Genomic DNA, 22606 nt, shown 5'->3' on the forward strand with positions numbered 1-22606 from the left:
AACAGGAATTTAGTAATTGGTATTTTCCAGCTAAAAGATGAATGTTTGTGTCATTTATACTAGGAGCCTTTGAGCTTGAGGTGTGAAATAACTATCACACCCTTGGAGTGGATTTTGGGGCATGACAGAATCCATATATTCTTAGAGTTTCTACATGGAAAAAAAAAAGATATATATATACTAAATCCATATATTCTTGTAGTTTCTACATGGAATCATGAAAAAAATAACCTTATAACCCAATAATCCATTCAAGTTTAAAATCTGTCTATTACATCCACATAAAAATAATAAATAAAAAAAGGAATTTTTTTTTTTTTTTTTACAATTACAATCTAGAATAATAGGGAAAGAGGAAAATTAAAATTTTTACCTTTCTTTTCTTTTATTAACTTTCTCGATAACAAAACAACAAAAAGGATAATAATATTAAAAAGAATCAATATTATTTGACAATTGAAATTTGTAAGTACATACCTTTATAAATGAGAGATGAAAGTGGTATTGGTATCATAAAATATTTAAACATTTATAATTCAAAAAAATTTATGATTAAAAATATATGTTTCTTCCTAAGTGTTTATTAGCATATTATGTGATAGAAAATTATGAAAAGTTTAAAACAATAATAAAATGTCTATTTTTTAAAATGCTAATAATCTCTCATATGCGATGCATGTGGGTGGTGTATGTGAGTGTTGTTAATGCATAGGTTTTGAGTTGAAGTATTTGACCATATATAACATCTTCATAACTAATAAAATGAAAGAACAAAAAAATTTGATCAAATTAGACCAAATTTTACATTGATCTACAAATAAATAAACTCATTGACAATCTAAATTTTATCAATATTTTCACATAGCTTGCCTAAATTTTATTAATATAATGTGGTTCTTTAAAAAAGTAGAGATTTGTTGGCAAATAATTGAACAACATCAAACACACAAGGCAAAAAGAAGAAAAAAAAGTGAAGTATGTAGACCCTCAATTTTGTCCTCCTAGCGCATGTCCTATTAGATACTAGTTCGATACTTTATAGTAGTTCCTTGGTGGCCCATAGCTACTCACATTACTTACCTTTCTTGAGCCACCTCGGAGACTCTAGTTGAGGGATTGCCTAGCCCCTTATTGTGACCCTTGGCAGTTTTGATTTAGACTTAAGCTTTTCTTTATTTTTTTAGGATAGTTCTTAGGCATGTTTAGGTCACTTAGACAATATCCCAATCACTTTAGGACACTTAGTTCATTAAGCACTCACTTAGGCCCGTTTAAACACTTCATCAGGCTTAATTTATATATATATATATATAACTTTTATTAGTATTATTATTATTATTGCATGCATTCGATAATTATATTTATTTCGTTTATTCATTTTCATTTTTTACCCTTTATTTGTTCATCATTATCATTGTCGTTATTATTATTATTACTATTTTTATTTTTATTTTATTTATTCACTCATTTAATAGGAAATTGCCTGAATTGTTTAGACTCCAAAATGTGCAAATAACCCTTGATTGGATGGTGGAATTATATAACCTGGTTTCTCTTTCTTTTTTCTTTCTTGGCTTTTAAAATCGTATTTCGTTTTATTATCAATCTCATAATTTTTATTAGTTTCTTCTCTTTTCTTTTACCTTTTTAAATTTTATTTTATTCTGTTTTGCATGAGGAGCACCAGAATTTCTCAAGAAGGATCCTAGGCACCAAGGTCTCAGATGCTGCTAGGAAGAAATCTCTATGCATAGTCGCACATGGGAGGGATGACACAAAGATTGCCACTCAAGAAGAATGACACATGTGGACTGCCACTGAAGAATGATCCACATACGCGACTGTAATGCTCCAAGGGTTGCATTATTATTTGAAAGGCATTGACACGTGGAAAGGCATGTAGGCTCCATTGGGAAGACAACACGCAGCCTGGTGATATGGGTTTGGGGCAGCACGCAAGCTTCATGAAGCAAAAGAACAAACAACCACCACCCTTAGACATCTTTACACGTCGCCGCTCCAAAGATGCCAACACGCTGCAAGGAGGACACCCACAACCATTTAGAGCACTCTCCAATAGAAGCAAGGAGGAACACGCTCTCACATAACAACTTCAAGATTCCATTATAAAAAGCATGGCCAACTGGAACCTTTTAGCTCCACTTTCCTCTGTGTCAAAAGCTGAGACCCATGTCAAGCATAAAGAGGTATTCATGTTATAGACCGGAGAAGAAAGCCAGAGAGAAATAAAGCGAGAAAGAAAGAAAGAGAATCGCATGGAAACTCAAATTTTAGAGATCATCTTGATCTCTACGTAGGGCCTCAAGCCTCCCTCTGGCAACTTACAACGCATGCAAACCTGTGCGCTCGTCTGGGTAGACTCAGCCAATGAACTCCGTACATAAGTCGACCAAGTGAGTGTGGAAAACCCAACCTGGAACGATAAGTTCATCTCCCGAGTCAGTTCTGATTTCCTCGCCTGTGACACCTCCGTCGTCGCCGTCGAGATCTACGCTGTTGGGGTCATCCGCGACCATCTGATCGGCACCGTCTGTATCCTAATTAGCAACTGCCTTCCGGCCACCAACCTTCGATTCAGAAACTTCACCTCAAGATCTCCCTTCCTCACTGCCGTCCAGATCCGACGCCCCTCCGAGAGATTTCATAACATTCTCAACGTAGCTGCGGTAGTGGTCAACGCCTCAGACTTCGCCTCCTTGATTGGAACGCTGGCGATCGACCACCACGATCTAATGGGACGGAGTCTTCGATGTCGGCGCAGTCACTGGCAACGAACCGCGAAGAGCGAGCAACTCTCGGGCAGGGAATCATGTGATCACTCGTGTGCAGACTCCACCGACTCCTCAGAGGGCGCAGATTCGACGACTTCCTCTTCGTCGACAGCATCAACGATTCTCAAGGATTGTAATATATTGAGAGATGGTGGGAACAAAGGCATTCAAATCGGACGATGGAGGAGTGCTATGCGGGTTGGGGTCTCAAATGCAGATTCATCTGAGCCCATCAGATCAAAATTTCCAAGTTGGGCATGGGCAATCATGTAAATTCCACCGTATATCATAAGCCATGATGCATGCACTTTCCCGGATCCACGTGCATTAAAAAAAGAAATAGAATATTAAAAAAAAAGGAAGGTGCTACCATATAAACAGGGGCAGAGAGATCCACAGAGGGGAGGAGATTTTTTTTTGCTGGAGCAGAGAGATCCACACGGAGAAGTTGGCTTGGAGGAGGAGACTTTTTTCTTGGGGAGCGGAAATTCACCTACAAGGGTAATCTTTTTTATATAGAGGACAGATCAAGAGAGTATTTTTCCCAGGACAATACAGGTTAGTTTTCGGTTTTCGATACAATATTTCTTTTTTTTTTTTAGTTTGGGTTTTAGTTGATTGATTTAATTAATTGTTTGTGATAAATTCTTTTAAATCTTGATTTTGAACAATCTTTTATTTTTCTTAGATTAAATGTCTCTCTTTTATGATTGCAATGCATTAGTTCTATGCTAGTTTATTTTAATCTACACGAAAGTTTAAATAAAGTTTATATTTTTAATTGCAATTAGTTTAATCCTAATTTATTTTAAATTTGAATATGTTAATGATCTTAATTCTTTAATTTAATTGATCTTGTGAGGTAAAATTCGTATTTTTAATTGCAATTAGTTTAATCCTAATTTATTTTTAATTTGAATATGTTAATGATCTTAATTCTTTAATTTAATTGATCTTGTGAGGTAAAATTCGTATTTTTAGTTTCAATTAGTTTAATCCTAGTTTATTTCTAATTTGAATATGTTAATGATCTTAATTCTTTAATTTAATTGATCTTATGAGGTAAAATTCGTATTTTTAATTTCAATTAGTTTAATCCTAATTTATTTTTAATTTGAACGTGTTATCAATCTTGATTCTTTAGTTTAATTAATTCTACGTGATAAAGTTCTTATTTTTTTCATTTCAATTTACTTTAGAGCTGATTTTTCTTTTAGCTTAGATGTGTTTGCGAGTTTCTAACTTTTTGGTTCAATCAATTTTATGTGAAAAAAAAATCACGTTTCTTTTAGTCTACCTTGGTTAAATTCAACTCATCTATTTAGTTTAAATACTTTTGTAGTTTTAGATCATTAAAAAAAATTAATCCCATGTTTGGAAGTTCATACTTTTAGTTTTCTTTTATTTAATTTTGTTCATTTTAATTAGTTTAGGTAATTTTTTAATTTTATTTTATTAATAAAATTAATCCCATGTTCGAAAGCTCACTTTTTTTAGCTTGCTTCAATTTAATTTGGTTCATTTTGATTAGTTTAGGTACTTTTTATAGTTTTGATTCATTAATAAAATTGATTCTATATTTGAAAGTTCATGCTTTTAGTTTACTCTGATTTGGCTTCACTCATCTATTTAGTTTAGGTGTTTTCTATAATATTAGCTTATTAATAAAATTAATTTTATGACTGAAAATTCACATTTGCCTTGACTTAATTTCGTCCATTTTAACCAGTCTAGATGCGTTTGTGTGTTTGATTGATCATGTGCTATTTCTTGATTGTTATTTTTAATTGATGTGTTTATCGAAAATAGTCATTAATTCTTGGTGGGTATATCGTTAGCTTATATGATCTAAGTTCGAATAGTTTATTGCTTTGGTAGTCTATGGTAAAATTTACTTTTCAAAGGCCATCGGAAAATAGTCAAGATTGACCTCCATTCCCACCACTTCAATTTTCTCAGTTGTCAAAAACCCTACTTTGCGATTTTAATCACTTTTGTTTTGCTTGGTATTTTGTTCCTTATGTCTTGTCGTTTTCAAATTAATTTCTTTTATTTTGAAATCCAACACTTTTCTTAAAAGATCCCTTTAAAAATCTATTTAAAAAAAAATCATTTAGAGTCCTTAGAATAAAAAAAATCTCATTGATTCGTGCCCAATTGGTGTCTCAGCTGATTCGTGTCCAGCTGGTGCTCCTTGATTGAGGGAGTAATCAACAAAATTTATAACCTATTACACCATGAACTAGGGTAGCAAAGACAAAGCTACTATAGCATAGTGGCTCTAGGATCGTTCACTGGGATGGGTTTTCACTTTGCAAATGATATTAATTCAAAGCTGAATTGGTGCCTTTTCATTTCAAGGTTAGCTTTAAAAGAAAACATAAAGATGTTTGAATGAAAAAGGTTCGGTTTTAAACTAACCAAAAATAGTAACTGATTTTACTTACAAAGAAAAGTGTTTCTTGGAGTTTCAAATCACTAGGCTCAGATTCCTTGTACAAAAAGGGAGTTCCGGTCACTTGTTTCTTTTCCTCGCATTAGAGAATTAACATATAGTTCCTTCCACAACCGGTGTTGTACAGATGCTTCCCATTAATGGGTTCAAACAGTAAATCCCTCTCACTGATGCACCTTGCAATGACTCATACCTCTCACCTAGCACTTGCCATTCAAGGTGATCTTTAACCTTGGATTACCCGTCAAAAGCTCTCAAGAGATAACTAATGGATGTCTCCTTGGAGTCCAAAAGCTTACCAAGTGTTGGCAATTCTAGAAAATCCTACCTTCAAGTCACCTCCCAAAGGCTCGCAAGGGGTAAACTAGTGAATCTCCATGGACGGAGATCACTTGCCTTACCAAGTGTTGGCCCAGGTGATTTAAAGGCGTTTTAAGTTAACTAAAAAGATAAAAACCATTAACGGGTCACACTTTCTCTTCATTAAAAACTAAAACAACAAAACTTCCAATTTATTCATGAGGAAACTTACCCGGCTTTCTTCACTCCAAGAGACGAAGAGCCTAGCCTCTCATTCTCTAAGGAAAAATCCTCAGAGTTTGATTGGCTAGAAAGAAAACTAACGAGAAAACAAGAATATAAAGAAGAAACAGAGCAAGTGCTCTGTTCGTCGATTTCACATATATTATATATCTATATGATGGATCTCCTAGAGAAAGCTCCCCGAGAGTCCCCCTGGAACAAGCTCCTTCGAGAGTCCCTTTTTTAGTGTTTACAAGAGAGTTTATATAGGAAGGTAATTTACCCTTCCTTGGATACTTCCCAGCTAAGGAATTACATGAGTGGCTGAAACAAGGAGAAAATGGAAATTTATACAAAAATATCTAAAGAAAAAGATCTAAAAGAGTCGGTCGCAAATATCGGGAAACTTCAGGAGAAATTCCACAGCACTGTGCAAAATGGCTGCGAAATCATTTCGCAACAAAAGGGTGATTTCGCAGTCGTGCAAAATTCTTCCTTCAACTTGGAGTGGTTGGCTTCCAATGGCTGTAACTCCTTCATTTCAACTCCGAATCAGACACCGTTTAAAGCGTTGGATTCTTGACTTCCTGAGCTTTGAAATGGTATATAGAATGTAGAAAATGGACTTCGGAAAGTGCTCCAAAAGTGCGAAAGAAGACTGCAGCTGCTGTCCTCTATTTTCCTCTTTGCTTTTCTCCTCTTTGCTTCTCTCCTTTGCTTGGCTTGTCTTAATGATCCAAAAAGCTGTCAAAACACTAAAACTAGCCACAAATATGATTAGAAGTCATTGCTAGGTCCTTAACATGCCAATTGGAATAAAAATGGAGAACTACTACACAAAAGTGCTTAAAACATAATGAATTAAAGGTGCAAAATAGCACTTTTTGGGTAGTAATCACTCCCCCCAACTGACACATTGCTAGTCCCTGAGCAATGAAGGAAAGAAAAATAAAGAAAAATAGATAATATAATATTTTACAAAATCATGCTGATCACTCCAAAAAATAATCAAGTGGCATGACTGATCAAACTCTCACATGGAACATGAAAGAAATAAAACTCAAACTTCAATAGGAGCTATCAAATAATTTGCCTAGTCACAATTCATAAAGAGTAGGCATTATGCAAATTTAAGCTTCAAAATAATTTCCACTCCCAAAGGTCCAACCCTTACTCTTCCACAAAAATCTATTTGTTATTTATTAGTTTCCGGATATAGTATGTCAAACTAATCTCTCCCCTCAACCTAGTTCTTTTCAAAGCTTAGCAAACTAATCAACCTCCAATAGGCTAAGAACGCACCTCTTTTCTTTCACAATTTTTTCTTGTAGGAGTGCAAAGCTTAAAGGCATTCTTTTCTAAATTGTCCATGTAATGGGGGTCCATCGATGACTCCCAACCAATTAAGGTTTAAGGCATCAAGTTATAAGGATCTTTCAACCACTAACTCCTCGGATTTTACCTCGGACTTTTGAGAATGAATTTTAATACCCAAGCACCTACAGTATGTTAAACTCCACCTATCCACCCTTGTAACGAGCATTGAGGTCGGTGACTCCCAACCATTGAAGGCTTAGGGCACCAGGTTTTAAAGATTTTCACCATATACCCCTCAGACCTTGCTCGAGTTTCAAGGCAAGTAAAACATTTTTCTTTTTCTTTCTTTTTCCAAAGGCTCATTAGCCTTTTATAAGGTGTCTCAACACTATTAAAATGAGGTCAAAGGTACCAAGTCTAAATTTTCCTAAGTCAAGGGGGAAAACAGTTTTTCATCTTATAAACGGAACCTCGTGTGCACGGTGTGTGATAAGCTTAAAGTGGAAGAAATAAGGTTGAAATCAATAGGAGTTTCAACAATTCATCAACTTTAGTAAGCATAATACAAACACTAAGTCAAGTAAAAAGAACAAAAAAAATTCAATTTCCCCTATTTCATTTTGAAAATTTTTCCTTAATAGCCATGGAGAGTTGATTCATGCCTAATTGGTGTCTCAGCTGATTCGTGCCCAACTAGTGCTCCTTGATGGCGGGAGTAATCAACAAAATTTATAACCCATAACACCATGAACTAGGGTAGCAAAGAAAAAGCTACTATAGCATAGTGGCTCTAGGATCATTCACTGGGAAGGGTACTCAAACTGAAAATGATACCAATTCAAAGTGATTGGGTGCTGTTTCATTTCAAGATTAGCTTAAGAAATAAAACACAAATTTCGGTTGAACAAGGTTTGGACCTAGATTAACAACACAGCAAGTGATGAAAATAACTTAAGAAGAAAAGCATTCCTTGGAGATTCGGGTATACAGGGGAGGTTCCTCTTGCAAAAGCATAGCTCCGGTCAGTTGGTTTAATTCCTCACATTAGAGAATTAACATAAAGTCAATTCTCTAATAGGTGCTGCACAAATGCATCCCTCAATGGGATTTCAGCTTTAATTCTCTCACTGATGCAACTTGCAATGGTTCGAGCCTCTCACTTAGCCTTTACCATTCAAGGTGATCTTTAACCTTGGATTACCCGTCAAAAGCTCGCAAGAGGTAACTAATGGATGTCTCCTAAGAGTCTAAAAGCTTACCAAGTATTGGCTATTCTAGAAAATCCTACCTTCAAGTCACCTCCCAGAGGCTCGCAAGGGGTAAACTAGTGCATCTCCATGGTTAGAGATCACTTGCCTTACCAAGTGTTGGCCCAGGTGACTCCAAGGCGTTTTAAGTTAACTAAAAACATTAGAAACCATTCACGGGACACACTTTCTCTTCATTCATAGCTGAAACCACAAAGCTTCTGATTCTTGCACTTGGAACCTTTCCCGACAACCTTAACTCCAAGGAACTAAAAGGTTTAGTTACTCATTCTCTGGGGAAAATTCCTCAGAGAGTGCAGAACTTAGTAAATAAATAAAAAAACACAATCAAAGTGAGAAGGTAAAGCAGAGCTCAAGCTCTGTATTTTACTTTGAAAATTTTACAAAAGGTTCATCACCCTTAGAACAGGCTCCTCGAGCTCTATTTATATTAAAATTACATTGATAGCTAATACATGGATATTTTAGCCAAATTCCTAACTTAAAAGCTAAGGAATCCTATAATTGGTGGCTTACAAGGAGAATTTGGGGATTTAGGCAACAAAAATCTAATGAAAAATATCTCTAAGTGTCGGTTACAAATATCGGGAAGCACTAAGGACCATTTCGCAGGAGAAAAAGAGGTCTGCGAAATTTCGTAGACAACCAACAAGGGCTGCGAAATTACTTCGTAGCAAAAGGTTGGTTCCTCACCGCGGCGAAGTTGGCTTACATCTTGTGGTGTTTGTCTTCCATCGCGGCGTGAAACTTCAGGGGAAAACCATAGCACTATGCAAAAAGGCTGCGAAATCATTCCGCAACAAAAGGGTGATTTCACAACACTTTGCTGAATCCTTACTTCAGCTTGGAGCAGTCATCTTCCAAAGGCTTTAACTCCCTCATTTCAACTCCGAATTGCACACGGTTTGAAGCATTGGATTGTTGACTTCCTAAGATTTCAAATGACATATAGCATGCATAAATTGGACATCAGAAAGTGCTCCAAAAGTGGCTGAAATGACTGTCATCAAGAATGCTTCATGGCTGGAGTCTCTTTGCTTCCCCTCCTTGCATTTCCACTTTGCTTATGGCAAAGGACTTCAAAGCTTTGGTTCTTCATACTTCTGAGCTTTCCATTCTTTGCCAAGGATTCCAAATAACTCTCCTCAATCTCATATTGCTTTGGTGATCAAACTACTAACAAAAACACCAAAACTTACACAATTTGATTAGAATTGATTGCAAGGAGCCTTAACATGCTAATTGGGTTAAAAGGCACTAACTACTACTCAAAAGTGTTTAAAAGGATTAATTATAAGCTATCAAATAGCACTTTTTGAGTAGTAATCAAGAGTAGAATAAAAACTTTAAAAAATTTAAAAATTAAACAAAAAGCAACTAAATTACCAAAATAACTTAGCATTAATAGCAATACTTACTTCCTCAACTCTCCCCCCAACCAAGCTGAACATTGTCCTCAATGTGAAAAAAGCGATTAAAAAATAAGGAGGAAGTGGTACCTCCTTAGTGACATGGAGTCTGAGTCATATAGGAGAAACCACATGTTTCAAAAAAAACAAAAGAGTTAGCGAGTAGAGGAAATAAAAAGATGCCAAGTTTAAACAAAAAAATGATGTCTATATATTAATCTGAGAAAGTAGAATATAAGATATGATCAATGGATACCTCCAATCCTAGAATATAAAACATCAAAATATGGAATTATGTATACTAATATAATAAGTAAATACAAAAAATAAAGAGATGATCAAGTAATGGTAAGGTCCTGTGGAGCTAATGCATCTGTGGTGGCCTCTTGAGTGGGTTGGATCAGGACTTTGACCTTTGTTCTGGTAGTCTCCTTAGGTGGCATAGTCTCCTCAACTGGAGCTCTCAGTTGGTAGCTATGGGATTTGATGGTTTAAGGAGGTCAGAAATGGAGTGAAAGGCTTCATGTGTGTGATCTCAGGGTGCGTAGGGCTCTCCTCTTCATATGCATGGTCGTGGGGCTCTGTTGGCATTTTTGCAACTTCCCTTGGCTTTGCAATGTGTTTTTGCAAACCTCCCTCCATTTTTCAAGTCAATTTCGCAATTAGAAGGCCATTTCGACGCTTGGAGGTGATTTCGCAGCCATTTTGAAGCTTGGAGGTGATTTCGCAGCGGAGAAATATTTTCGTAGCCAATGGGCAATTTTGCAGCCCATTTCGTAGCTTCAAAATGAGGGGAACTGTGCTGCAAAATGGCACTCGTGTGCCAAAAAGTGGTTTCGCAACTGCGAAACACCCTTCCAAATGGCGTCTCGACTGCGAAATTCCTGCTCAGCTTTGCACGCTCGTTTTCAAACGGCCATAACTTCTTCATTTCATCTCCAAATTGCATACCGTTTAAATCTCTGGACTCCTGACTTCCCAAGCTTTGAAACGAGACATGGTATGAATAATTTGAGCTCCAGGAAGTGCTTCAAAAATGTGTCCAATAATAGCAAAATGGAGGTGCGACATTTCCGCTCATGGTTTGCACAGTCATCTTCAAACAGCCATAACTTTTCCATTTCAAATCCAAATCGAGCACCATTTGAAGCTATGGACTTCTAACTTCCCAAGATTTCAAATGATATATGGTATGCATGAAATGAACTTCGAAAAGTGATCAAAATCTGTCCAATAGTTTCCAAAATGGGGGTGCGGCTGTGACATGTCTATTCATGGTGTGCGCACTGAAGGATTTTAAGGTGTGGAGGTTTCGCAGCCATTTCGCAGCTGCGAAATGAGTGTACGGGGCTTCCAAATGGCACTCGTGTGCCAAAAAGTGGTTTCGCAGCCGTGAAATACCCTGCGAAATGGAGCTTTGGCTACGAAATTGGGAATTTTTACGCTTTGGAGCTTCGCAACCGTTTCGCAGCTGCGAAATAGGGGTTCCTGTGCTGTGAAGTGGCACTCGTGTGCCAAACTTGGTTTCGCAGCTGCGAAAATTTTCACAGAGAAGGGCCTGAGGCTGCGAAATGGTTTCGTAGTAAAGTGCCGATTTCGCAGAGGCTGCGAAATCTCGTAGACCCCTGTTTTTACCCTGTTTTTGCACTTTTCTTGCTCCAAACGATTTTCCTTCAATTTCTTTGCAATTCCTCTTGATTTTGATCATCCAAAAACCTATATTACATCAAAACAAATTAGAATTAAAGCATTGAAATCAAAATTAAAGCATTTAAATCAAAATTAAAATAAGTAAAAATTAAAACAAGTAATAAGTAAAACAAAAAGATATGGACTAGCTAGTCTTTGGAAAGACTAAGTCCATCAAAAAATTTGATCCTGATTTAGCTTGCCCAGATCCCATATGAAGTTTGCATCCCTCACTTGAGGTTTGGTTTGTATGATTTTTCCATACAAAGTTTGGGGAAAAGGCGGATGCATGTATTTCTTCATCAAATCTTCCTTGATGACTATCCTCTGTGGTTCTTCTTGTATATAGTCATCTTTCTCTATACTTTTCCCCTTTTTCTTTCCTTTGATTTCCTCCCCATTTTCTTTCTCTGTTTCACTCTCTACCTTATGCTCTAGCTTACATGTGGGCAGATCAACCTCTTGAAACTTCAGCCACATAACTCATGAAGTTCATGGCTTCCTCTGCTATCTCATATTCAATATGGCATGCACAATTAGCAATTTATGAATTAAAAACAGAGAAAACAAAAGAAAAACAATTCAAAAAATTAAGACTAACTAAAACTAGCTGAAAGGTTAACTAAAACATAAATAAAGAAAAAGAACAATTAAAAAAAGTTAGTAAAAATAAAAGAAAAGTCACCAAACTTGTGATGAAGATCACAAGTGTTCTCAAAAGATCATATCACTGCAAAGTGGCATCATCCCCGGCAACGGCGCCATTTGATTCGTGCCCAATTGGTGTCTCAGCTGATTCGTGTCCATCTGGTGCTCCTTGATTGAGGGAGTAATCAACAAAATTTATAACCTATTACACCATGAACTAGGGTAGCAAAGACAAAGCTACTATAGCATAGTGGCTTTAGGATCGTTCACTGGGATGGGTTTTCACTTTGCAAATGATATTAATTCAAAGCTGAATTGGTGCCTTTTCATTTCAAGGTAAGCTTTAAAAGAAAACATAAAGATGTTTGAATGAAAAAGGTTCGGTTTTAAACTAACCAAAAATAGTAACTGATTTTACTTACAAAGAAAAGTGTTTCTTGGAGTTTCAGATCACTAGGCTCAGATTCCTTGTACAAAAAGGGAGTTTCGGTCACTTGTTTCTTTTCCTCGCATTAGAGAATTAATATATAGTTCCTTCTACAACCGGTGTTGTACAGATGCTTCCCATTAATGGGTTCAAACACTAAATCCCTCTCACTGATGCACCTTGCAATGGCTCATACCTCTCACCTAGCACTTGCCATTCAAGGTGATCTTTAACCTTGGATTACCCGTCAAAAGCTCGCAAGAGATAACTAATGGATGTCTCCTTGGAGTCCAAAAGCTTACCAAGTGTTGGCAATTCTAGAAAATCCTACCTTCAAGTCACCTCCCAAAGGCTCGCAAGGGGTAAACTAGTGAATCTCCATGGACGGAGATCACTTGCCTTACCAAGTGTTGGCCCAGGTGATTTAAAGGCGTTTTAAGTTAACTAAAAAGATAAAAACCATTAACGGGTCACGCTTTCTCTTCTTTAAAAACTAAAACAACAAAACTTCCAATTTATGCATGAGGAAACTTACCCGACTTTCTTCACTCCAAGAGACAAAGAGCCTAGCCTCTCATCCTCTGAGGAAAAATCCTCAGAGTTTGATTGGCTAGAAAGAAAACTAACGAGAAAACAAGAATATAAAGAAGAAACAGAGCAAGTGCTCTGTTCGTCGATTTCACATATATTATATATCTATATGATGGATCTCCTAGAGAAAGCTCCCCAAGAGTCCCCCTGGAATAAGCTCCTCCGAGAGTCCCTTTTTTAGTGTTTACAAGAGAGTTTATATAGGAAGGTAATTTACCCTTCCTTGGATACTTCCTAGCTAAGGAATTACATGAGTGGCTGAAACAAGGAGAAAATGGAAATTTATACAAAAATATCTGAAGAAAAAGATCTAAAAGAGTCGGTCGCAAATATCGGGAAACTTCAGGAGAAATTCCACAACACTGTGCAAAATGGCTGCGAAATCATTTCGCAACAAAAGGGTGATTTCGCAGCCGTGCAAAATTCTTCCTTCAGCTTGGAGTGATTGGCTTCCAATGGTTGTAACTCCTTCATTTCAACTCTGAATCGTGCACCGTTTGAAGCGTTGGATTCTTGACTTCCTGAGCTTTGAAATGGTATATAGAATATAGAAAATGGACTTCGTAAAGTGCTCCAAAAGTATGAAAGAAGACTGCAGCTGTTGTCCTCTATTTTCCTCTTTGCTTCTCTCCTTTGGCTTGTCTTAATGATCCAAAAAGCTGTCAAAACACTAAAACTAGCCACAAATATGATTAGAAGTCATTGCTAGGTCCTTAACATGCCAATTGGAATAAAAATGGAGAACTACTACACAAAAGTGCTTAAAACATAATGAATTAAAGGTGCAAAATAGCACTTTTTGGGTAGTAATCACTCATTTTCTTAAAATTTGCAACCATATTTCGATCGGTTTGCATCCTTCTCTATTTTCAACAAAAATTTTGGTTTTAAACAAAACATGAATCAAAGCTTGTGGTCCCAAATAAATGGGACAGTTTTAGGCTAAATCTGTGTATATTAATTTGGGGAATTGGTGAAACCCCTACATAAGAAAATCTTTTTCAAAATTTATTTTTGCTACTACCCTGCTATTTATTGTAATTATATTTACATTTTTTTTTTTTTAGGAATTGTATACAAGATATGTATGATAATTAATTATTCCGAATTCTGATAATTTTTGCTAATTAATTAGATAAGCATGCTAGGATTTATTATTCATTATTTATTATTTATTATCTAACCCCCATGTCCTGAGGAAGCGCATTAGGAGTTATATATGCTATCTAGGTACGTTCCCAAAATTTCATGAATATGCATGTCATTGCCCTTGTTTGATGCCATACTTGATTGTCTCAATGCTTGTTTGATCATCCTTGATAAAATGCATGTCGTGTGTCACACTTCTAAATTAACCATTGATATTTTATGATAGCGCTTAAGAAGTGGTTCAGGTACGCACTCTAACTCTCCTTTATTGTGATTTGATCTTGTTTGACATGATATTTTTTGAAATCACCTTAGTCAACCTAGGTACTCTCAATTAATTAATTAATTGCCACATTTCCCTTAACTTAGTCAATAGAGACCTTTTTAGGGCTTAGAGGGGTGCTACCTCTTAGAGGTACCTTCCCAATAAGTAACCTGATCCCCAGACCTAGACTCAGGTTTCTCAAAGACATGCTTTTTCCAAAACTATGGAGTCACTCTTTAGGGTTTTTCTTTCTTGTTTTATTTTCCCTTTAAAATAAAAATAAAATAGGTGGCGACTCCAACTTTTCTAAAATTAATTTTTCACAAATAAAAAGCGAGTCTCGCCGATCGAGTGGGGACGCACGTGAAAAAATGCGGGTCCACAAGTAATAATAAGAAATCAACAAGTTTCTAATATTTTAAAAGGACAACATTATAATTCTTCTATCTAGTTAGACAATTTTATTATCAAACTTAGTATTGATGCTTGCAAAAGAGAATATATCAAAAGCATAATCATATGTCCATAAAGACTTTATTTGGTTTATAAAAAACAAATATAAATATAATTAAAAAAATTAATAGTATAAAAATCAATGACACATAAATTCAAGGAAAACTAAAACATCAGGCTTAAAGTAAATTTATGGTAAATATAAGAAGAAAATATAAGCAAACATATATATATTAGAACGTATAGAAAAAGATTTAGGGAAGAACATTTTTTTGAAGTGTGTAATGATTATTGGGAGTTATAAAAAAATAAATAAAAGATATGAAATTATTATATCGGCAATGTGTTTTCCATATTAGTAACTAATATCGACATTTTCATAAATATTTGACCTTTAAAAACAACATTTTTGTTATATATAAATTAGATTTAAAATAAAATATTAATGAATATTAATGATGGGTCATACAAAGAAAAATTATTATTTATTTAATTATTTTAAAATAAGTTAGAAATTTCCTTCTTAATGATTCTTCTAAAGATTTGTCCCTTTGATTATCTTTTAACTTTATCAATTCATAAGATAAAATTTCACTCCAAATACATTAAAACTTAGATAAGTGAATGTTCGATAACTTAATAACCTCACTAAATGCACAAGATAATAATATTTTTAGAAATTTTTACGAGTTCAAGGATATATATATATATATAAATGTATAGCAAACAAAAATTTATAATATAGAAAATATAATTTCATAATATAGTATTGAGTAACATTTGATAACTTTGTTAGGACATTAAGTTTTTTGAACGTTAGCAATTTTGTTATTATTTATTTTCTGGCTTAGGAAACCTTTTACATAGTAACTTAATCTCCATTAAAGATTCAAGGTTGGTGTTCATCCAATCAGAAAGTCACATGTATGTCTAAAAATGTTTAGCTTGTGGCAACTTAAGTGATCAAAGGGTATAAAAAGGATAGGTATATTTTTTTCTAGAATTAAAATGGTTTATTAAATATTTTTTATCTTGTTTCCTTTGACCTTATTTATAACTTCTTTGGGCATATGATTATTGTTTGTTTACTTGCATTATTAACATAATTTGTAATATCTCGAGTTTATGACCTAGAGATATCCATTAGATATTTGTTAGTCACATTTAAGGCACATGATTCCTGATAATTAAACATCTTTTGTATAGTGGAAAATCAACGTAAGCTACACTTTATGATTAATCAAGAGGGATACTTCTTGAGTTTAACTCATGAAAGTAGATTTTGGTTTCTTTGAAAAGATTAATTTTCATGCCTAAATCTTAGTATCCACATACCTTGTTTGACTAAGATCATTATTTTGTTTCCTGAAGTAAGTTAGTGCAACATTTGAATTCTTGGCCAAGTTCAACTCTTATATTCTTTCTGAGATTCATTCTCTAAATACATGTTGCTCACATGCAACATTTGGAAACACCCCCAAAGTAGATACAAAGGCAACCATGAATAAAAATAAAGAAAAATCAAATGTGATCATGACATACAATGTCTCCATGTTCAAAATAAATAAATAAATAAATAAAAACAACAACAACAACAACAAAATGATGATATCAAATTAAGGGGGAGTTAGTCGTGTTGTATGTAGATCAACGAGGTCGCGTTAAGTAGAAATACAACGGTCTTAGAACAAATTAACTGGATTTGTTCTTGATTTGACTAACGACATGACTTGATTTCCTCTAGGAGATCAATTTCAAAATATAGAACTAGACAATATGTCATACTCCCTTGAACATCAATGCTTATGCTTCTATGTTTATCCTCTTATACACTGATAGTTATGCATTGAGTTTCAAAACTAAGATCAAGATTAACTTTGTCTGTTAGAGCTAAAATTTCATTCCTATTTGATGAACATATAATATCCAGAAATTTTACTTGGTATATTACTTTTCAATCTAATTTTGTGAGTTTTTGAACTATGATTATGCCCTAAGTTTTTTGAGAATGTTGCTCGTAATCAAGGGATTATTTTTTATCCTTTTTTTTTTTTTTTTTTTTTTTTTTTTTTTTTTTTATGTTTCAAAGTCCCTTCAAAGCTTTTTGCTCTAAATCTAGTAATTAAAATTTTGTATCAAGCACTCAAACACTTTTACCAATTCTTAAGCGCTTCTTTTTAGCACACCTAAAGCTCAAGCACTCTAAGTTACATCTAGTGCCACTTCGAGTGGTAAGATTGCTCAAGTGTTCTTTCTGTCACTTCTAGTGTCGCTTCCAATTCTCGCACCACTTGAGCGTTAATATGCACCTAACACTCCCAAAGGTTATATAAGCCCCTTCCAGAACATCATTTGTTCAATTTTTCATTTCTACTTAGTTCAAGGGCTTTGGGTTGTTTTCTTCCATACATTTGAGGTCAATTAGCTTTCTTTTTTGCATTTTCATTCATATAATATTGTTTAGGACATCGTTTAGAGTATTTCTAGCAGTTTAGTTTTCTTCCACAGTTTTCATCATATTTCATGTCTTTATGCTTTCTATTATGTTATATGGCTAGTCGTCGTCCTCCTTGGGAGGTGACTCTTCGTAGTTCACCAATGTCAATTCGAGGCATCCCTCTCCAGGGTCCTTCTGACTTGGACGATCTACATTTGGAGCGTTTCCACTCCGAGGAGGCCCATACTCACTATTATACTGCCTTTAGAGATTGTCGTATTAAGATCAAGTGTCTTATTGATCTACGTGCCTTTTTAGATACTCTTCTTACCACCATTATTTATGAGAGAGACTAGGAAACTTTGTTTCGCTTTAAGGGACTCATTACCCTCATCTTGTGTAGATATTCTATGCAAACATGTACTCTGTCATCCCTGGTGTTACCTTCCAAGTGACAATGTATGGTTAGTCCTTCCTTGTTTCCACTCAGTCCATTTGGTGTGTTTTAGGCATGTTGTATTTTGCTGAACGTCTTCCATCTTTGTCCTCAAAGGTTCAAGCCCTCACTCATAGAGAGCTTGATGTCATTCCTATGACACTTTTTGGTACTCTTTGCCATCTTTAAGTTTATGTCACCATCGCTAACTTTACCAAGTTAGCATGGGTTCTCACTACTTTCTTCACCTATACTTTTTATCCTTCTTCTCACTGGACCTAGATTCGTCAATTAACTGCTCATTTCATTCATGTGATTTTTTCTTGTCAGTAGTTTGATATAGGCTAGGTCATTCTTGATGTCATGACTTCTTATCTTGAACAAGCCTACTATTCTAGTGCTTTTCCTTTCGTCTTCCTCATTTCTAAGATTTTGGATGATGTCGACTTTGAGTTCGATCATTCTTTAGGGGTTTAGGTGTCTCACACTCTCATAGATGTGTGCTCCTAGGCCAAGCACTATAGTTAAGTTTATGGCCCCGTGGTCCCTCCAACTCAGCCCATCGTAGCTCTTCAGGGCTTTGCTACTCATGCCACTGCAACATAAGAGGCTACTCAAGAGACCCTCACAAAGGAGAATGAGAGTAAGGCCATGGAACAAGATGCTCTAGTTACAAAGTTTGACTTTCCCAAGCCTATTTCATGCTCTTATTCTAGTAAAGGTTGTGGAGGACCTTCTTGCTCATTCACTCGAGCATCTACTTCTGCTAATCCTACTCCTCACAAGCTTATGGACACCATGTTGAGCCCTCATGCCCGTTTTGATGATCAAGATACTTGCATGCATGAGCTTTAAGAGCAACTCATTTATCTCATCTCTTGGATCCACTCATAAGGAGCATTGAGTTTGACTCCATCTCCTTCTCCCCTGAATGCCTAGTTTTCATATTTTTTTTCTCAACTTTTTGATGATTTGGATTATATTTATGATCTTTTCTATCGTTTTTGTATCTAAAATCATGCTTTTATATGATGCATTATCTTTCTCCTTTTGTATCTCTTCTACTTTATGATTTTCCATTTGTGCATACTTTGCCATTTTTGTGACAAAAGAATGAGATTACTAAATAAAATTTTGGGGAGATAGAAAATGAATTTAATAAATAAAAATGGGAGATTAATAAATAAAATTTGGAGGAAAATTTACCTAGTTAGGGGGAATGTGTTATTTTTTTCAAACCTTCAATGTTCATTTTGTGATTTCAGGGAAAGTTACTTGAGATATTGTACTAAACTAAACTTGAGATATTGGGGGAAACCAAATTACTTGTTAAGTACATGCTTTTAAAGTTTGAGACAGACGCCTGACATGGATATTTCTTGCAAAATATTTCTTAACCTATTCATTACATATGTTAAAAGTTTGAAAGAGACACCTGACAAGGATGTTTCTTGCAAAATATTTCTTTTTGATTTCTCAATGTCACTTAAACTATTCTAAATTGTAGAAGCTTGTTCTCATGGTCCTCCTTTTGTATATTCTCGTTAGAAAAAGCTATTGGTTCTTCTCACAAGACCAACTGCTCTTTCCAAAGCTTCTCTTATGCTTCATTAAGTTGCATGTAATCATGTGTGTGTCCATTTGGACTTTGCACATTTGTATACTTACAGTGTGTTTCTTCCTCAATATTTCGCAATGCATCAATCAAAACCTTCCACTATCCAATTCTACTTTATTGATTATATTATATCCCACACATTGCTTAACCTTTAGTATAGTTGTCTCTATGTGTGCAGGTTACAAGATTGGGAGATAAGTTCTACAAGATGATGTAATGTTTTCCCTTGAGTCTTTTTAGATGAGTGTTCTTGGGAGTTATGTAAACTCCTTTATGAGAGTTTTGGGAGGGTTTATGTAACAATGTCTTGTCACAAAATTACTAAAGGGCTAGGAAGATTGTTACGACATTGAGTCTTTTTTGTATGCTAGCAATTTTATTCCAATTTATTTTCTAGCTTAGGAAACCTTTTAGATAGTGACTTTCTCTTCATTAAAGATTCAAAGTTGTTGTTTGTCCAATCAGAAAGTTATAAGTACATCTAAAAAGATTTAGCTAGTGGCAAGTTAGGCGATCAAAGGGTATAAAAAGGATCAATATATTTTTCTGAAATTCAAATGGTTTATTAAATATTTAAAAACTATAGGGACCGCTCAAGTGGGGTAATAGCGCTCAAGCACTTAACAAGCGCTCAAGTGGTGGTTAAGTGCACTCGTGCAAAATTTGCCAGAATATGATAAAAAATTTTGAATTATTCACGCAAATCAAGTTTGAAAACTTTGAGATACTGATTCATTAAGGTTTTTATGCCTATATAAACCTTATTATAACCCTTCTAGGGTAAGACACATTTCATGGGAGTAAGCCTACCTTGTCATACCTGTGGACCCGTATTTTTCACATGCTTTCCCACTCAATGGCAATACTCATTTTTATTGGTGACAAATTAGTTTTGAAAAAGTTGGAGTCGCCACTTATTTTATTTTATTTTAAAAGGGAAAGTAAAACTAGAAAGAAAACCCTAAAGAAGTGACTCCACGGTTTTAGAAAAGCATGTCTCGAAAACCCAAGTTTAGGTTCAGGGATCAGATTACTTATTAGAAAGGTACCTAAAATAGGTAGCAACCCTCTAAGCCCTAAAGAGGTCTCTATTGGCTAAGTCGAGGAAAATGTGGCAATTGATTGAAGGTACCTAAATAGACTAAGGTGATTTTAAAATTATCATGCCAAGCCAGACAGTCAAATCATGATCATAAAAGAGAGTCAAAGTGTGTACCTAGATTGTTTCCTAAGTGCTATCATAAAACATCAAAGTTAGTATAGAAATATAGTACACAATATGCATTTTTATCAAAGATGACCAAACGATCAAATGTATATCAAGGCAATCAAGAATGACATCAAACAAGGCATAGTACACAAAGACATGGATATTCGTGGAATTTTGAAAATGAGGTGATGGAAAGCCCACCTAGATAGCAAGCTGAGCACTAAAATAGGAAACAAGGTTAGCTCAATAACAGGTGTAAAATAATCTCATGTATTCATAAAGAGGAAGCATAATCATTTAAATATCAAACAAAAAATATTGAAGAAAAATATCATGGATATTGGGCTCCCACCAAAGCCCTAATCGTTTTTTCATGAATTGGTTTAGTGAATTCCATTGTTTGGAATCATGAAGCTTGTTCTTGCTTATTAAAAATCAATAAAATTATTAAATAAACTGATAAAGGAATATGGCAGCAAGTCTTATTAAAAATTGAATTTTATTTTCTAAAATAAATCTCCTAAGGATAAAATTTGAAGAAAATTGAAACCATTTAGACGAAAAAGATTTTGAAATCCAAATTTAAAATGTATAATATTACAAGAAGAAGAGAAAGAAACATTAGGGAGAGGATGATGTGCACCAAGGTGGCCAAGTTAGAGAAAGACGCAGGAGGGTGATTGGGGGTTTGGTCGTGGCTGCATTGCTTGTGGTTGTGTGAAGAGGCATCTGTACATTGCCAGCATGCCTGGAGAAGAAATGGCCATATTCATTTCAGAGCCTATGCTCACTTGCTACCGCTCATTCTCGAGACCAGACTCTACATGAATCAAGCATGATGTCATAGAGAGTACGGATGGAGTCTAAGGCGATGTGGAGTTTGCTAAATATTTTCTGGCGGTCAGTAAAGGTCAGTTCCCAATCCATGCATCATCTTATCCTCCATATTATTCTAGTCACCTGAGGATCTTTTCCAAAGATGATCTAAAGTTTTAAAAAACTGCTTTGTCATCTGAAGCATGGAAAGTGCTTAAAAGACCCATGTTGGAAATCAAGCCCACGTCGCCTTCCTGCATGTGCATGTTCCTCCCCATATTTAGCATCCTCTGTTTACTTCCCTGAATTAGTGTAATGTACAGCCTTTATTATAATTGATTTAGGAGTAATTCTAGCAAGGTAGTTTATTCACTTTCCATGTAAGGGAAATTCCGTCCGGTGATAGTGTACCATTCCGGAATTGTCTCATATCTGTAGGCTATTTATTTATGCTTTCTTTCATTGTAAAGAGAGGTATCACAGAATGAATTGAGTCTATGTTCCTCCATAGTTAGTCTTCAAATTCTTCATGGTATCAGAGCAGGTTTAATCCTGTCTCATCGTCTTCATCTTTAGTCAGTTTTTTTTTCTACTCAATTCTATTCTTCTAGGTTATGCCTAAATACGGTCCAGCCTTTGGAATGGCTACCAACTCATCATCCTCTACTTCTGATATCATCATCTCATCGTCTTCATCCTCTCATTGATTACTACCAAAAAGTGCTATTTTGTAGACCTAATTATAATGGTTTTAAGCACCTTTGTGTAGTAATCATATTCATTTAACCCAATTAATTCATTAAGGTCCTTTGTAATTGGTTTTAACCATTTTTGTGGCAAGTTTACATGTTTATATCAGCTTATGAATCAATTCAAGCATGTCAAATGATGGAGGAGCTACTTAGACAAGCCAACAAAAGGAGAGAAGCAAAGAGAAGCAAAGAAAAGCAAAAGAAAAGCAAAGAGAAGCAAGGAGGAAAACAGAGGACAGCAGCTGCAGTGTTCTTGGGCACTTTTGGAGCACTTTCCGAAGTCCATTTTTTACATGCTATATATCATTTTAAAGCTCAAGAAGTCAAGAATCCAACGCTTCAAACCGTGTAT

The 22606-nt window shown here is 35.2% G+C and overlaps 1 protein-coding gene across 1 annotated transcript; it reads left to right on the forward strand.

The window, feature by feature from the left end:
* The first annotated feature begins 672 nt into the window (after nt 1–672).
* LOC117923040 lies at nt 673–20311 on the forward strand. The gene is made up of 3 exons (XM_034841299.1): nt 673–691; nt 2407–3350; nt 19655–20311. The coding sequence occupies exons 1-2, from the start codon at nt 673–675 to the stop codon at nt 3063–3065; spliced, it is 678 nt and encodes a 225-aa protein (XP_034697190.1). The 3' UTR covers nt 3066–3350; nt 19655–20311.
* The last annotated feature ends 2295 nt before the right edge of the window (nt 20312–22606 follow it).

This window comes from Vitis riparia, chromosome 10 (assembly GCF_004353265.1).
Source record: "Vitis riparia cultivar Riparia Gloire de Montpellier isolate 1030 chromosome 10, EGFV_Vit.rip_1.0, whole genome shotgun sequence".
NCBI classification, from domain to species: domain Eukaryota; kingdom Viridiplantae; phylum Streptophyta; class Magnoliopsida; order Vitales; family Vitaceae; genus Vitis; species Vitis riparia.